The 19,074-nt window shown below is 42.5% G+C and overlaps 1 protein-coding gene across 2 annotated transcripts in view; it reads left to right on the plus strand.

Annotated features, from left to right (window-relative positions):
• LARP7 (La ribonucleoprotein 7, transcriptional regulator) overlaps positions 1 to 19,074 on the plus strand; it is a 118,663-nt gene that overhangs the window by 12,340 nt on the left and 87,249 nt on the right. For both annotated transcript variants that reach the window (XM_078676731.1, XM_078676732.1), the window contains exons 2-5: positions 1,888 to 2,103; positions 11,376 to 11,476; positions 11,597 to 11,680; positions 12,831 to 12,995. In XM_078676731.1, coding sequence (XP_078532857.1) covers positions 1,896 to 2,103; positions 11,376 to 11,476; positions 11,597 to 11,680; positions 12,831 to 12,995 — 558 coding nt within the window. In that variant the 5' untranslated portion in view covers positions 1,888 to 1,895. The remainder of the gene's footprint in view (positions 1 to 1,887; positions 2,104 to 11,375; positions 11,477 to 11,596; positions 11,681 to 12,830; positions 12,996 to 19,074) is intronic.

The raw sequence follows: 19,074 nt of genomic DNA on the forward strand, positions 1-19,074 counted from the left end.
AGAGGAGATGGAGCGGGCGGAATGTACGCCGTCGCTGCAGACCGTAATGGCTGCCATTGGGGTGCTTCATTCGCAAGTCACCGCCATCATCCACAAAATGGTCGTAACAGCTGAGACTATGTGTTTGAGACCGGACTCCGACCCTTTGCCAGATTCGAAACACGTTGTATTACCCGCGAAGCAGGTCTTGCTTGAGACAGAGGGCCCGGGCGGAAACCAGGTCTGGTGTCTTTTGTCAGCTCCCGAACAACAGCTTGCGAGCTCGGAACTACCAAAAACTCATCATACTCAATGGCGATACCGGCCAAGATGGACACAGCTGATCTTATACTCCTGGATAACGTCCTCCGTGCCTATCGGATTGATTTCTCATTTTTTTCCTCCCAGTTGGTTCAACGACGTTCTCGAGACTTACTGTCGGTGGGCGGATATCTCCGTTTGATTTGTGGACTTCGAGTACTAAAACTTTGGATTCGATCCTACTGTACTGGTTTTGACTTTCTTGAACGTTTTGATTCTCCTGTCGAGATGGCGGTTCGAGCGGAGAGAGCTTGCACGAAAGATGGGAAGGGCCAAGGATGAGTTTGATTGTCTGGGTTTGATATAAAGGCTTCATTGGATACGGGACTTGCAGCCTATAACGATGCGGGAGTCGGGCGGTTTTTATAAACTTCCCCGGTTTGTTTGGCTTGTAATTGCTGCTTTTACAATGTTTTGACTATATTTAGGGGTCGTTTGCTTGGGCGGGGGTAGGGGAGACCGGGAGCCTGTATGACGTCTACTCCTCCACTCTTTTCCTTCTTTTAGGTATTAGTTAGTTGGGCGACAGGCACGCTGCTAGTGGGGTCAGGCCGTAGCCATTGCAGGGGTGCAGGGTGGGGGGAATGGTGGGGTTTTTTGTTTTCTCTTTATTTAGTTCTATGGCCATTTTCTTTCCTTTCTTTCTTATACGAGAGGTGGGTTGCTTATCCTGAGTCGATCTTTTTCTCATATCTGGGTGTCTACTCTGGTCTTAATTATCCTGATTTGTGGGTGGACAGGCCTTGAAGGCCTCAGCTTAACGAGGTTGCTGATCGTGCTGTTTTTCTTCTGTCACATACCTGCTAATGTTGACGTCTCATACTCCGTGCATTGATTTGTACCTCATTGGTTTATTCGCCTACTCACCGTTGTAATGTACTCTATTGTATGATACCCGATATGTGTACTATTTCCTCTTGTTTTTCTTCTATTAATAAAAATATATATTAAACAAAAAAAAACTGAAGCTCCACCTACAGGAACAGATCCTGTATTCAGAACTTGACCGTAGATGTTTTCTGGTGTTCTCCTGCTGGTGATAGTTGTACTAACTTTTTTCCATAATCTGTTTCACAGTGTGACTTTTGGAAAGGGTCACCATAAATAAAGAAGATTAAGGAGTAATTAAAATGTGTGGTCCCTGGCTATAGTGATATGCCTCTGCACCATAATAGTTAAGCTTACCTTTTATGCATTGATGAAGATTTCCAGAACTGACTCCAAAAAAGGTTTGAGGGCATGCACTTAAAAGTATTTTGCACTGGCTTAATATTGCTTTGTCGCCGTTATTTAGAGTGCCTTTTCAGCTGCAATTTAAAATACTAATCATATTTAAGCTTGTCGATTTCCCCCATGCATCCAACTCTTGACATGGACCAGGATTACTAGTTACTGTGGTAATTAGCTTTACTTTACAATTTATTTTCTAACGAATGCATATAAGTCCAAATAAACAAGTACAAATAAGTTCTTACTGTGTACTAGAAGGTTATTGTTTTGGTTTTAAGTATCTAGCTTTTATATTTGTTATTTTGCAAAGTTGATTCTGAAATACTGATAGTTAATAAAAGAATTGTTACTTTTCAGGTGCCAAGATGACTGGGTCGGAGACCGAGACTGTAAGAAGTAAAGTCAAGGAAGAGGAAAGTAGTGAACAAATTAAAGAGCGAGAAAAGAAAAAAAGGTCGAGGGTGAAACAAGTGCTTGCAGATGTGGTGAAGCAAGTGGAATTCTGGTTTGGGGATGTCAACCTTCAAAAGGATCGGTTTCTCCGTGAACAGATAGAGAAGACCAGAGATGGGTGTAAGTTTATGTTACTTTAAAAAGATTAAACTGGTAGAGAATACTTTTTACCTGTGCACACATTGACTAATGAGGTGAGAGTCCATGTCAGGTTTTCTTTTAAAACGAAACATTGCCTTTGTAAATATTGAAGGAATTTAAAATGATGTACGCAAGTTCTCTTCTTGGGATAATGCTTTTCTCTACGGTAGCGAGTGAGCTGCACCTGTCTTTTGCAGAATCTGCCTCGTTATTGGAGTGGTTCCCCTCTCATAAAAGCCTATAAATCTTTTAAATCTTAGACTTGTACACTGGGTCACCAGGTTCACAAACAGCATAGATGCCACCAGTAACTGTAGTTGTAAAGGTGGACTTGGTGGACCTGTTTGGCCTTCTGATTTAGTTAAAGGTGCGCTATCTTAACCGAGCCAGGTTGCATCATCTGTTTAAAAGACCTTGGTTCCGTTAAATATATCCAAGCAACCGCTACTGCTTTTAGTCTCTCTGGAACATTCATATGATAAAATATATGTGTAGGCATTATTCCAGGTCACTGTTTTTTGATTACGGTCCCGATGGTGGTGATAATCTTCTGTGCAGCGTTCCATCTACTACTCATGGAATGTGATTGTAAATTTTGCAGAAACTAAATGATAAAGGGGCTAAAAACCTACTTTTCTTCAGCCAGAGCTCTTCAATCGCTTTGACATATGCATCATACCATTCTAGCATCAATGATATTCTGATTGTCCTTTGCCTGTTGGTTGGCAAATCACAATGCTTTTACCACCTTAGGACCTGATATATAAAGACTTTTCGGCGTTAGCATTTGTAAAGAAAAAAAAAAGGCTAGAAACGTATAGTACCAAAATGATGTTTTCTCTTTCCTGCTCTGACTAAGAGCATTCTTGCAATGCTTGATGTATAAGTACTCTTGAGAGTCGCGTGCATCAGTCGTTAACTAGAATATCTTTGAGTGGAGTGTTTACCTGTGCTATTTGGGGTTTATGTAAATAAACAGATTGAGGCCCATTCAGTATTTATTTTAATGTCAATCTGTACCTACTGCCATTTAATAAAAATAAAAAAGGTGACAGTGCCATGCACTGTGCTGTGAATTTGGCAGGGGTACTAATTGTGTACCTTCATTTGGGAGAGAGGAGAATCTGCCTCTGTTAACACTTTAGAAGCAGAAGGCTGCCCCCCCCCTTACTAAGGTATTACCCAGGTTCGAGTAATTACCCTGCTGCCCTGTGAGAATGGTACAGCACACAAGCTTTTTAGGTCTCGCTGAAGCAATGCGTAAGCATTGTTCTGCGACATTCTAGTAAAGCTTACGAAAAGTCTCCCTAAACTGCGGATTAGACACAGTTCATGTGAGCCAGGCGTGTGCACATCACCAGCCACATCGCACTCCATACACCATTTGTCTGCGACTTCAAAGGAATGCACTCCCCCCCCCCCCCCCCCCTCCGCGCAATGCCGAGAGCTTGGTTTATTCCTGGACGAAAGTGAAAGCCTACCGTGCTTGTTTACAGTAGCCTTGCTCCTTAAATGCTGTTGCTGTGTTGCCATCTCTCTAGGGACACTCGGCTTGAAAACACTCGACTTGCTGGACTCCTGCTAGCTGCAATGCTACATCCGCTATGCTTTGCCTCTAGACACGTCGATCCCTTGCAGACTGTGCTGACTCTGGCTCTCCTGATTCTGAAACTGACCAACGCAGTCACCACGCAGACTCTCCGGAGTGATACCGCCGCTCAACACCAATTCCCCAGTAGGGCTGAGCCAGTTGCTGTTTCAGTGCCCATATACCTCACCGAGGCGGAACAAGTTGCAGAATTTTGTCACACTCACCTCCAATCCTCACTAACTCGTTTTTATTCATCCATACTTGATTTTTTTTTTTATTATTCCTTTGCGGCCCGGCCGCGCGGCCAATGCTTGTCTTCTGTTGTGGCTCCCCTGGTTCGAGAACACTATTGACGGTAGAAATTAATTGCTAAGAACCACTCTTGATTTTGTTAAACAATGTTTGAGACACTGTTTAAATTGAAAAGGAGGGTCGCATTAAACTCTGCATGAGGTTGAAATCTTTATGAAGCACATAACCTGCTACAGATATATGTTGGATGAGAAGCCCCACAAACCTGACGGCCTACTACTGGTTTGTTTATTATCCACTTCACTAGAACAAACAGCGCTGCGAGAAAAGCCCCCAAAATGAACAGGGCTGCGGCACAAAGCTCTTCCATCAAAAGCTCACCATTCTCCCCTTCTTTCCGCGCGAATCCTGGGCCCCGGATACATATTTTACAGCTCAGGCTGATAAGGATGTGTTTTCACGCGCTGATTAAGATATCCGGGCTGCGGTGATTTGTAATATATGAGACTGTGCAAAAGAACAGGGCTTTTTCCTCTCTCCCTAGAAGACAAATGGAACACACCTTATGACATATTTTCTTCAGTGGGGGCTGGCATGCTATAAATTGATAACCGTGCCTCGAAATATTAATAATGTTGTAGTGAAAGATGTACAGACATAGCCAGGAACGAAGAAAGCAATCCCCATCAAAGAACAACACTGCAGGCCCTGCACAGTTCATGTCGCTGTCACGCTGGCCTTCATGTCCGTCCGTCCTTCCTCCCTCTCACACTCAGCGCCGGCACTTTGCCCGTCCCCCTCCCGCACCACAGAGCAGTCCTTTTACAAACGACTACTAAATTAGAATTCTGTGCTTCGGCACGTGGGCTTCCAGTAACAGTAGATAATCCTGGGGTTTACTAAGTTACTGTTGTCATAGTGGAATCCTATTCGCGTTTGAGTTTCAAGTACATGAGCCACTGGAAACTTTGGATTTATACCAGTAATTTACGACTCGAGCTGTAAAAAAACAGGCGCTAGAGTCCCACACTTGCGCTCCCTGAAAGATTAATAAAAGCACAGAAACTTGTGGTTATTTAGAGTGCAGAAAAAATTGTTTATACCTCTTCGCTGACACTTCCTCTGCCTGTCAAAGAGGTTACTGCGTGTATCCAGGTTTGTGCTTCCCTGGAGGAGAATTAGCAGCGCAAAGGTGAAGAGTTAGCAATAAAACCAGACGGCGCTGTGCTGTCCGGCCTGCACACTTAGGGGCTTGCACGGTTAGTGGCTCTTCCTCATAACAAAGCTGTCTCAAAATCCTGCCTAATGTAAACCAGGCGTGTTCATGCAGGCCTTTGTTCTCCACACACAGCTCGTGCCCGTGCTCCGCCCATTGCATTGCAAGCTACATTGGTGAGGGGTTGTTGACCATTAAATCTAGTCTAAAAGTACACCAGTGCCACCTTCGTTCAAGGAATGTGTTGATTACTGGATTTTAGGTTCTCTACTGGTTGTACATGAGTACTTCAAGCCTGGCCGGAAGTTGGCTCAGCTTCAGCCAATTATCCGTGAAACCGACTGTGCAGCAGCAGACTCTGAAAATCAAAGGAAATCATTTAATGCACATCAGCCAGTCACACTGGTGGTTCAGGCAAAGCCACTGTTCCTGTTTCCTTCAGCAGCTCTTTCCCTCTGTTCATCACCAAGGATGTCCAGCTAACACCAGTACAGGACAGGGCACCATTGACGGTTCCGGCTTAAAATCACAGAAAGGTACATACTGGTGAGAGTGTCTGCACGTGTGTGTGTGTGCACGTGTGTGCGTGAGCGAGAGTGCACGTTGAAGTTTCAGAATGTCCAGTACTAAATCACATGCTACAAAATTACTATATATGTACTTTGACGATATGTATATTTCTAACGTACGCAGATATGAAGTGTTGTACACAATAGTTTTGTAATTGATATTTTTACTGACAGCCTTCTGTATATACACACACGTTTAGGGAGTCCTTTACAATCAGCAGTAGCAGTGCAGCATCTCCTCACACACACACAGACCAAGTGGTACAATGCTAAAAGCAGAGAAAGTTGACCATAGCACACAAAACACATTCAGGACAAGCAGCTGTAATGTAAGCTTCTTTCACACCCAGGAGGTACACTGAGCTGAAGAGTAAATTGCGAAACTTTGCACCTCTCCATGTTTCTTGAGCTTTCTAAAACTCTTCATAAAGATTACAGACTTTCCAAAACTGCTGTTTTGCAAAATGAAAATCGAAAAAACTGTGTAATGGTAGTTTTCTACTGCAGAAGAATTATTTCCTTGTTTGAAGTGCCGCAGAACCGGTTTCTAAACCCAAACAATCCTTGACAACAACTGACGGAGCAGCCAGCAGCTCTGTTGTGTAAACACAACTATTGTTGCGTGAAGGGGCCGGACCCCTCTGAACATTGGGCACTACCACATCCACCACCACCATGTCCACCACCACCATGTCCTACATCCACCACCACACCCTCCACCACCACGTCCACCACCTCCACGTCCAGTATCACCACCTCCACCACCACTACGTCCACCCCTGCCATGTCCACCACCACCACATCACCCACTACCACCATGTCCACCACATCCACCACCACCACGTCCACCACTACGTCCACCACCATGTCCACCACCACCATGTCCACCACCACCATGTCCACCACCACCACCATGTCCACCACCACTACGTCCACCACCACTACGTCCACTACCACTACGTCCACCACCACCACCACCACCACGTCCACCACCACCATATCCTCCACGTCCACCACATCCACCACCACCGGGTCCGCCACCACCGTGTCCACCACATCCACCACCACACCCACCACCACCATGTCCACCACGTCCACAATCACCTCCACCACATCCACCACCACTACATCCACCACCACTACATCCACCACCACCCCGTCGTCCACCACCACCACCACACCCACCTCCACCACCACCATGTCCACCACCACGTCCACCACCACCACACCCACCACCACGTCCACCCTGTCCACCACCACGTCCACCACCACCACGTCCACCACCACCACGTCCACCACCACCACGTCCCACCACCACCATGTCCACCACCACCATGTCCACCACATCCACCACCACCATGTCTACCACCACGGCCACCACCATGTCTACCACCACGGCCACCACCACGTTCACCACGAGGCCACCTCACTCTATCTATCTATCGCCCTCACTCTTATCTATCTATCGCCCTCACTCTATCTATCTGTCGCCCTCACTCTATATATCTGTCACCCTCACTCTATCTATCGCCCTCACTCTATCTGTCTATCTATCGCCCTCACTCTGTCTATCCATCTATCGCCCTCACTCTATCTATCGCCCTCACTCTATCTGTCTATCTATCGCCCTCACTCTATCTTTCCATCTATCGCCCTTACTCTATCTATCGCCCTCACTCTATCTGTCTATCTATCCATCTATCGCCCTCACTGTATCTCTCGCACTCACTCTATCTATCGCCCTCACTCTATCTGTCGATCGCACTCACTCTATCTATCACCCTCACTCTTATTTATCTATCAATCGCCCTCACTCTATCTATCTATCGCACTCCATATATCTATCTATCGCCCACGCTCTATCTATCTATCTCACCAACGCAACATCTCTCAACAGCACCCCAGCATCACTCAGGGGCACCACAACATCACTATGCGCAACCACAGCATCACTGAAAGCCACATCATCACTCGTCGCCAACACAACATTACTCCGCGCCACCACAGCATCAAGCTGGGCAACTATTCACCAACAACTGGTTCAAATATGTTCTCTCAATGTTTCAAGCTTTATTACAAATTTCACAAAAACATATTAATATTTCACGTCTGATCTTGGATTTTCGTCACAATAAAATACACTGAAGATAATCTTCACAAAAGTTACTTACAAAAGTTAAAACTACTGCCATTAAAAATTACAATAACTTTTATTTAAGTGTTAATTATTTACAAAAATTAAAATACATTGTTATTAGTAATATCAATACATGGAAGTCACATAAAAACAAAACATGTTGCTTTACAAATGCTATAGGTGTCACATTTTATCTATTGCCCTAACTCTATTTATCTATCTATCGCCCTCCCTCTATCTATCGCACTCCCTATATCTATCTATCGCCCTCACGCTATCTATCTATCGCACCAACACAACATCACCACAGCATCACTCAGGGGCACCACAACATCACTATGCGCTACCACAGTATCACTGAACGCCACAGCATCACTCGTCGCCAACACAACATTACTCAGCGCCACTACAGCATCAAGCTGGGCAACTATTCAACAACAACTGGTTCAAATATGTTCTCTCAATGTTTCAAGCTTTATTACAAATTTCACAAAAACATATTAATATTTCACGTCTGTTCTTGGATTTTCGTCACCATAAAATACACTGAACATAATCTTCACACAAGTTACTTACAAAACTACTGCCATTAAAAATTACAATAACTTTTATTTAAGTATGAATTATTTACAAAAATTAAAAGACATTGTTATTAGTAACATCAATATATATGTCACATAAAAACAAAACATGTTGCTTTACAAATGCTATAGGTGTCACATTTCCAAAAGTTAAAAGTATAGGCATTGTAAATGACAAAACTATTAATTACTCTCTTTTCAAAATAAACACATAAATAAATAAATTGCCAATTACAAAACCAATAGCTCAAACTTTCCTAATGCGAGACCCATTGCATTGCAAATGCGTGTTTCCTAAAGCTAGTCGTCAAGTAGACGGTGTCTGACTTCGGCACTTGCAAACCATTTTTGTGGTGAAAGATGAGGTCTGACGTTCTTACCACATGTCAGAATCTAAATAAGAGAAGTTCAATTTGTGCCCCACTTTGGCTTAGAAAGAAGAGCCCCAGACAATGTGTGTTATGATGAATCCAGCCATTTCTGGGTGCGGTCTGGGTTTAGCACAGATAGAACATATTATAAGGGTGTCTGCTTGATTTCAAACAGGCACGTCTGAGGGCCTTAATTTCGACTCTCTTTCATAGTTTCACTAGAAGAGAACTAAGGGCCTGATGTACAAACCCATTTTGCATTTTTTTCAGAACCACAGAGTTTACGCCAACAATTCAGTAAAGCATTTCCAGACTGTAAAATGGTTTTACTGACTCGTTCTGAATTTTTGATCGCAATGCGCATCAAAGGGTCTTCCTTCCTAATTGTGAAACAAGATGTCTCAATGGTTTTTAACTAAAGTTGGGGTTGCAAACCATTGATAAGTTACTGAATTCTCAGAGATGGGTGTAGCCCATTCACAAAGGGAAGCAGTTCCGGTGGGACAATCACACATTTGAGAATTGTGTGGGGTTTCACTTAGGGAGGCAAGCAGTGGTGAAGCAGACCACTGCCTGCTCTCTGGCCAGGACATGTTCCCAGGTGGGCTGCTTTTAGAAAAAAGAAATAAATCCCTTTCGAGAATTACATTAAAAGATGCATTTGCAGAGCGTAATACTCGCTCAGAAAAGAACTTCAAGACACTACTAAGTCCTAGCCTTCAGACACCAGCCCTACAGCAAGCCAAAACCTAGGATACAACAGGAAGAAATATCTTACTGGAGGGTGGCAAGACTAATCCATCCAATTGAGCCAGTTTTAAAGCGGTTTCAGAAACAGAGCTCAATTAGATGAAGCACAGAGAGACAGGGGCAAGTTGTTCCACAGCTGCCGTGTCTCTTAAGACGAAACATGGGAGCTTGTAGGACAAAAGAGGAGGCAGGTCCCAGACTTCTCGTAGGAGTGTAGAAGAAAAATATAATCTGTAGACTCATAAGACCATGATTAAAGACTGCTCTGTGAATAGGCAACCAAATATTAGATTGAATCCTCTATTCTTTAGCCAGCCAGTGCAGATCTTTTAAACTGTTATCCATAGAGCAGTGTGTGGGAATATTCAGTAGAAGCCTAGCAGCTACCTTCTCTATAATTTGCAGTCTGCTTACATATATTTTTAGCAACCCCCAGACCTAGCACGTTCAATAGTCAACTCTAGAATCAACCAGCGTGTGTGACTGTAAAAAGTAAGTAGGGAAGGATCTTACTTAGCATTTTGAGTAGTCCAATACATATATGTCACATTTTGGATTTGTGGACTGAAAGATAGATGAATCAAACTTTACTCTTAAATTACAAACAATCTGAACTGGCGATGGAGTTTTATCAGAGTTGAGCTTTAAATGGTTTTGCAACATCCAGAAGGCAACAACCATCAGGCACTGTCTAAAATTAGATCTGATAAGTCAATCATCCTCAACCAGAGGGATAATGAATCATTAGCATAAGACAGCACCTCAAAGCCGAAGCCACGCATAAGTTTAGCCATTGGAGCTGGATGCCCTCAGGCACTCTTAAGTTCAGACTGATTTATTGGGAAGAATAGGGAAGGAGTCGAACTGAGAAAGCTCTGTTCGTAAGAAAGTTTACAAACCATTGTAAAACCAGTAAAAGCTGAGATCGTCGTCTGCTTTACATTGCAATTACTTTTAGCAGGTTTGCTGCCGCCACCTTCGGCAGGATTTTGCATTGAAGCCTATTAACACATTGCAAAATCAGAGACAGGTTCCAAGTAGATGATGCGCAATTTGCAACAACTGTTTTGAACTTTAACTCTGTACATCAGGCCTCTTAGTGATTTATCTCAGCCTGTCGAATCTGAATCTGGAGAGAGTCTATCATGTCCTGCCCGAGATTAGGAGACATTTTGAATACAAGTTATATTTCAAATACATAATTCTAGTAGTTGGCAAACAAAGCATAGTATATCCACCTGAACATTTTGTTTACTAATTTTTTTTTTAACATAAACCTATGATAGTCTTCTTTTTGGATTTGGAGCTGCTGTGCTAGCAGAGTGAAGAACACTTTGCATAAATCGCATATGAGACATGCTGTTAAATATACTCTTATATGTTAAACAAAACATCTAAGAGTTCAATGTCTATTGCCATCTTTTTATCTTATTAAGGGACTGTGCTCCCTGCAGATATGTTTTCAGAGTGAACTGCCAACAACTGTTGAACTTGGAGCCAATCTTGTCTTTGCTGCTACTCTGTCATTTCTGTTGCCTTTTAATCTTTGGGACTCGGGTTGGGATGCAGATGGAGGACTAGAGAATAGCTTTATACATGGGAGGAACTCTTTGTACGTCTGGTCTGACATGTTTTCAAATATAGCATATTTTGCGTCCACATTGTTAACTGTTATACCAGTTTTCAGTGTGGATAAAAGTTATCAATAATTATTTCCAGATAATGGGAGAATCTTGCCCTAATCATTGTCAAATTTCTTGCTCTGCTTTTCATTCTCATTGCAGATGTTGACATTTCCCTACTTCTATCCTTCAACAAAATGAAAAAGCTAACCACGGATGCTAAATTAATAGCCAGAGCCCTAAAAAACTCATCCATTGTAGAGGTAAGACTTTAGTATTACTTTATTTGTGATGTTTACACTGCAAGCAAGAGTTTGAGTGAAGAGTACTTGTTGCAGGGGTGGTGATTGTTCAAGGTGAGTGATATGTTGTTCTCATTTCAGTTGAACTTGGAAGGAACAAAAATCAGAAGAAGGTTGCCCCTTGGAGAGCAGCCGCAAGATGTGGATGAGCGTACAGTATATGTGGTAAGGCTTTATATTTGCTTATGTATTGATCCTATGCTTTTCACTTTCTTGGTTTAACAAATGCTGTTTTTTAGCATTTGTTTCTTGTAATATTTCTGCTCAAAATTGGGACTGCTAGCATGGTTCTTGCACTTTGGAAGTGTACATCTAATCTAACTCTCTGTTTTGGCTGCTTTAGAAACAAGTAACACTGATTCTCCTTACATGTCTTCTCTCCTCTCCTAATTCCTTCATATCATGATATATGGGCCCGATCCACAGCACTGTTTTAATTCAGAACCAACAAGGGACGTACGTGGGCTGGTTTTCTTAAGCAAAATGTGCAAAGATTCTCTCCAAATACTATACATGTAACACATAAAGGTAAAGAGAAAGTGTGTTGTATATGAGGGATAAAAAATAATGGAAATTTACCTCCAGTATATGGGTGTTCTAAGTGAGAATTAGCAAGTCCTCCCCTTAAGATATAATCATCTACTATGCCATCTGGGGCCATCGATCCAGTCTCCGCCAAAAACGGTTGCCTAACTTTCTTGATACAATGCCTTAATAATGATGCACCCACAACCTCGTTCCTGGCTGTAGTCCCTCTTTTTTTCTTCTTCTCTTTAATTTTCTCTCTCTCTCTTTCTTTTCTCTTACACTATTGACCCTCTCCTACTTTTACTAGTTACTCTGTTCATGTTGTCATTAATAATGCATCCATTTTGGATAAAGCAAGAACATTAGCCTCTTGAGTAATTTAAATGTGTGTAATGTTGCTTGGTAGCTAATATGTCATGTTTCACTGAAGTAATGGAAAACAGCTAGTAATTTCAATATATATATATATATATATAAAAAGATAAATAAAGTTTAAAATATATATATATATATATTTTTACTTTATTTATTATACATTTATAATAAGAACAGTAGCCATATTTGCACGTTTGTCACACAGTAGGAGAGTACATGCAAAAGGGTAACACATTCAGTAATTTTAATATTTTTGCATAGCTGTAGGTTACATGTCATAATTTTACGGATCAGATTTTAGATTATTTTTATTTTTTACTGTAGATCACTGATAGAGTGAAGATGCCATTGCTAATTTTGCCTGATGTTGCATCTCATTAATCAAATTATGCACTTACTTTCTCTTCTCCAGGAGCTGCTTCCTAAAACAGTCAACCATAGCTGGATTGAACGTGTGTTTGGAAAATGTGGAAATGTTGTATATATCAGTATACCTAGATATAAAAGTACTGGAGATCCAAAAGGGTTTGCATTTGTTGAATTTGAAACAAAAGAGCAAGCGGGGAAAGCAATAGAGGTAGGTTAAACAAACATACCTGGTATACACTTCTAAAAGAAATTGCATTTTTATCTGAAAACTTGAAACTATGTGTTTCCAACTTCAGTTCTCAAGTGTTCACGGGTTGTGTTTGCATGCAATCCTTGTCTTGTCTTGCTGATTATTCTCCTCAATGTAGACTGTAACTTTATATAGAATCTCAGAGGAAAGCAGGAATCACTTTTGGTTTGAAAAAGTGAATTTGTGTAGTTCTAAGTTGAAAAGACATGAGGCCCATATCGAAAACCTTCAGCACATCAGCCATACTGGTAGATGTAATCTCAATCAGTACTCTTCGAATGAGGACAAACATCTCACAGGTGCAAGGAGACGGATGGGTGACCAGTAAGATCTTTTGCTAAAGTGACACTCAGAGTGGAGGGAGTAAAGATTTCGAATTTCCTAATTTCTTAAGTCTTTTAGCTGATGTAAATGGGAGTCATGCAGGTTTTTAGGTCTAGACATATTGATGGTGCAGCAAGTTAGCAGGAAGCTGTATAAATCCAGTCAGCTGACATAATGTTATTTTTGAAGGTGTGATATTTCAGTAGTTGAGTTTGCAATGCAGAGATTGTGTAACTTGGAGTGCCATCTTGACTTCAGGATTGTTATATTTCAGAGTCAGTTTAGTATAGTAGTATTGCCATTTATTATCTAGATGCCATAAGACAATTTAGTTTGAAATGTTTGTTGTATAATACCGTGGCATAATGTTTTGTGATGGTGCAAACATGGAATGAATCAGAAAGGTAAATCAGTATTTACTACTAGTTATGAAAGTTTCTTCTTTTTGCCTCAACAGTGGCAATTTGGTACTTTTAGCAGAATATTGCAAATTTAACAATGGGGCTTTGGAATTATTGGAAAACGTTTGAAGTGAAAATAAATGTATGTTTCCTAAGTTCTCCCTGGGGTCAGCCATGTGAAAAGAATTAGCATTATGAGTTTCATAATGATGCTTCAACAAAACCTTTGAAAGGTTATTTTTATGCTTCAATAACTTATATTGAAATTAACATCCAAGAAGGAAACAGGAGTTGTACACAGCTCTCCTTATTAATGAAAACATAGGTGCTGTCTCTTTTGACGTCATCCCATTCAGATTGTCCTTTTAAAACCAAAGCAAATAGGGGTACAACAGAGGGGTAGAGTTAGTTCAAATGAAAATAACTTGTAGCCAACAGCAGACTCAACATCAAAACAATCTCAAATACAGTTCAATTGAATCCAGAAGGAGAACAAAACAGACTATATTGCAAGATAAAATAGGCAGGAGTACATATCCGTACATATCTTAGATACATCCTAAATTTATGTATGATTTTCCATAAATTGTTGTACTCTTCTGATTGTGTAGAAACATAAGTCTTTTTCACCGCATTGCATTTTCAGTCATACAGGAAACAGGAATGAAACTTCCAGTCCCTTTATAATAATTCTTTTATTGATGTGCTGCAAATTTTGCTTTCTCAGTAGTGTCCTCTTCCTCGGGTTGGAACAGATCGGCCATATACCCCACTAACTGGAGATTATACTTCCTTAACCCAGCGGGCTGCACCTCAGCCTCAAGAATCTCCCTGATGAGTTGTTTCAGATCCACATCCTTAGGAGGTCAGGGTGCCCAGCCTTCTGAGAAGCAGAGGTCCCCCTCTGCTTTTTTCACAGTCTATTTGTTTTCCATTTGATGTATGACTAATAGTGCACTGCTCAAAATGCTTTCAATGTGTTAATCAGTTGAACACTAGCTCTGTCTTCTTCCACTTAAGTATTTGTACCAACACTCACAGTAATACAGGGAAAGACCAGAAATGGACACCACATCAGTTTAGAAAAATAAAGTATCTTTATCTAAACTTGACAAGACCAAAACGACAAAAGTCCAACGAACAGATACTCAGTAAAATGTCTTTAAAAAGAATTTTGCAAAAATAAGCTTGTAGAAATCAAATAGCACGAACTGGGGCTATCAGGACAGTACAAAACCAAAGTACGGCGCCGCCCGCGAGGATCACACAGACCCCCCAAACAAACAGTACCTTGTAAACGATGTCGGTCACGATGCACAGCGTAGAAGAAGGCCAATGTCGTCTCGGCAAGTTTCTCGAGTCACTCTCGTCGGTTATCTGCAACACAAAACCAAGATGCTGGCGAAGACGGAGTCGATGCGAGTGCTGGCGTCGGGCACGGCCGATCACTGCTGGCATCGTGCAGCGTCAGAGCTGTGGAGCAGGCCGAGCGCTGTGTCGTTCACTTCACGAGCGGCTCCTGGGCCTCGATGCAGGTCGCGGCGTCAGCGACGGCGTCGGAAACAGGATTTCTACCTTCTCTTTAGTTTCTTCCAGGTCCCAACAGCAGAAGCAACCTCCAGAGGCCCAACACAGTTACAGGCACCTACTGGCAGGTCGGAACTCCCAGCAAGGAAATTTAGGGGATCTGGGGGTGAATTCCTTTTGTTCCTGGGACTTCAAAACAGGAGGCCAGCTCTTCAGGCCCTTGGAGACATTCTTTAAGCCAGGGACACAGCACACAGCAAAGTACTTCCTCAAGCAGGGGGACACAGTCTTTGGCAAAAACTGCAACTGCAGGCCAACCCCAGACACACAGCAAGGGCAGTAGTTCTCCTCCGATTCTTGAGCTCTTCTCCTCAGCAAAGGTTCCTCTTGATTCCAGCAATAGTCTACATTTCAGGGGTTTTAGATCTGATACTTGTACCTCAAAATGTATTTGATCCCTTTGTGCAGGGGGCTCTGAGCCCCTTTCAAACCAGTTCTGGGGTGCACTCTGCAAGTGCACCTCATCATCCTTTGTTAGTGTGGGGCAGGGTCCCAGACACACCACAAGGGGGGGGGGGGGTGAGGGGGGGAACCAGCATTGTGGAAGGCAGGCACAGCCCTATTCAGGCACCGGTGCTACTCCTCCCACCACTCCCAATTCAGAATCCAGTGGCAAAGTGAGCAAGGGACCCACATCTGGGAATACCCTGCTAACTCAGGGCGAACAAAGCAAACACAAAGAGATAATGGACGGAGCGCTGAAACTTTTCAGACACTCACCCCCAGTCACAGAGCTGGGTGGAATCCATCATCGTTCTTTAGCTCACTTCGCCGCCTCAGTTCAGACCCAGCTATATGCAAATCAGTCTTGACTCTGTGCCTCATGGGAACAGTCCAGCCCGAACTGCCAAGCCAGGATTTCCCTGAACCGGAAACAAGCATCCTGGGACCGGATTCTGGGTAACACCCTTCATCAGCCAGGCTAGCTTGAATCCAGTGGCAAAGTGAGCAAGTGACCAAAGTCTGGGCATACCCTGCCAACTTAGAGTGAACAAAGCAAACGCAAGGAGATGATGGACGGAGCACTGAAACTTTTCAGACACTCACCCCCGTCACAGATCTGGGTGAAATCCATCATCGTTCTTTAGCTCACTTCGCCACCTCAGTTCTGACTCAGCTATATGCAAATTAGTCTTGACCCTGTGCCTTATGGGAACAGTCCAGCCCGAACTGCCAAGCCAGGTCTTCCCTGAATCGAAAACAAGCATCCTGGGACCAGTTTCTGGGTAACAGCGTTCATCATTGTGTGAGGGCAGGACACTACCTATTAAAGTTTGTAAGTCCCTTCCCTCGGCCTATCCGTATTCAAATGAATGCAGATGCATCTGAGTGACCTGTGTCTGTCTAGAGGGAATGCACAACGTGTAGCTGTCACCCAAACCCAGACGTTTATTGGAGACAGGCAGAAGGCACACAAATAGCTAAGAGCAGAGAAATGCCCACTTTGTTAAATTGGCGCTTCCAAACAAGTAATGCCAAATCCAACTTTACCAGTAAAGAGGGTTTTTCATTACCAATCCAAAAATATGATACATAAAGCAGCTTCTCCTGTAATCAGGAATTGCAGCTTGAAGGTGCATTTAAGGAATTCCCGATGTTAACCTGTGAGAGTAGCAGGCCTCACAGTAGTGAAGAACAAGATAGGCTGTTTGTCCCTACCAGGCCATGCAAAACATACAGGTAAATGCTCTACCTTTTACTTACATGGCACCATGCCCTTAAGGTTACTTAGGGCATACCTTGGGGGCCGGGTGACTTCTATGCAATGATAGGGGAGCTTAAGGCTTGGCAAGTAGTTTTAAATGCCAAGCCGATGTGGCAGTAAACTGCACATACAAGCCATGCAATATCAGACCGAGACCGGCTTGAAAGGCTCTTTATGTGTGTGGCACACTAGTGCTACAGCCCCACTAGTAACATTTGAAATACAGGCCCTGGGTATATGGTACACTACTTTACAAGGGACTTTAACCAGTAAATCAAATAAGCCAATTAAGTGTACACCAGTGTCATCATGTTCAGGGAGAAGCATGTGCACTTTAGCTCTGGTTAGCAGTGGTAAAGGGCTCAGAGTCCTAAGGCCAGCAAAAAAATTCAGCAAAAGGAGTAAGAGTAAGGCAAAAAGTTTGGGGTGACCTTTCAGAGAAGAGCCATTTTCCAAAGTGGCACAATCGGGGCAGCCCCACTAGTAACATTTAATTTACAGGTCCTGGGCACAGGTAGCACCACCTTAATAGGGACCTACAAATAAATTCATTATGCCAATTGGGAATAAGCCAATTATACCATGTTTCAAGGGGACAGCACAAGCACTTGAACACTGGTTAGCAGTGGTAAAGAGAGTAGAATTATAAATCTAACAAAAACGAAGTCAAAAACAGGAGAGTTGAAGCCAAAACGTTAATGGGTAAACCATGCCATGGATGCCAGGTCTAACAGTGGGGATTGCGCAAATACATTTTGCATTTGTAGAAAAAGGGAGAAAGTGATTTGCCAGGAAACACTTGATGTTGAGCCAAGTGTCGAGGCTGAGATTCAAACAAGGGTCCCCTAGTTCAAAATTCGGCAGCTCTAATCACTAGGCTACATCTCCACTGTTTCATCCATTGAGGACACTAGTTCCCTTGCCATCTTGAAATTAAAGTTGTACAGTTGGTTCGCTATGACGCCCAGCTTAGTAAGCTTCCTTACACAAAAATGTGTACTAATCTATTGAGACTCGTATTCCAGATAGCGGTAGAGCACGGAGCTTCTTGGCTGTGTTTCTTAAGAAAAATATAACTATCTACTGGTTGGTTTCATGGCCTTCACTGTCAACCGACTGACTGCTGAACGATCATGCAGTTTTGGAAAAAATAGCAATGATTGTTGTTTTAGTGGATTTGACTTTTTCATATGCTTGGATAAGCTCTAATGGTCTAATTGGTGAAGTAGAACACTGGTCTACTGACTTTCTCTAGTTGGTATAGAGCAGAAATACTCAAAGTATGGTCTGGGGGCGCATGCGTCCAGCGGCCCTCCTGACCTTTAATTGTGGTCCCCTGGAGAATGGCAGCACTGGGCTGCTGTTTGCTTGACAGAGCAAGACCATTCAGAAAGCTGTGAAACAAATTGACATACTTTATTTACACATTAACTAAAGGAATGGTAAAGAAGGTGTCCTAGACAACGTAGCTTTAGGAACACCTTTAGGTTTATAGACATCTTGCACTAAATTTGTAAAACATGATAAACTCTCTGCAAACTTAAAAAAAGTTAATTTTATTAACCTGAATGAGTGTTTTACTTTAGTAGATCAGATTATATCACTGCATTGAGAGGCGTTTATTAGCAGTGATCGTTTTCAAACATGATTTTGGAAATATTCATACTGCCCCCATTCTGAAAGCAATGCCATTAGTGAACGAAGAGGCAAGTCATTTGTCAGGTGCACCTTGTGTGTATCCTTGGTTGTTGTTTGATTGGACCAACATTTTAGTTTATTAGATAAAACACAAGAAAAGGTTTTGTACAGCACACATCCTGAATTCATGTCTTTTAAGGGACTTTCATATGTGGTAATGAAGTAATGGGAGACAAAGCGAAATTAACCAATTACCTAGGATTACACAATTTTTTCAAGTGGGGAAGGCAGGGCTGATACCAGTTTTCTGGTTCCACATTTTGTAATTCAGCCACCAGATGGCTAACTCTTTCCCTCTCAGGATTTACATTTGAAGTTACTG

The sequence above is a fragment of the Lissotriton helveticus genome, chromosome 2_1 (genome assembly GCF_964261635.1).
Source record: "Lissotriton helveticus chromosome 2_1, aLisHel1.1, whole genome shotgun sequence".
NCBI lineage: Eukaryota > Metazoa > Chordata > Amphibia > Caudata > Salamandridae > Lissotriton > Lissotriton helveticus.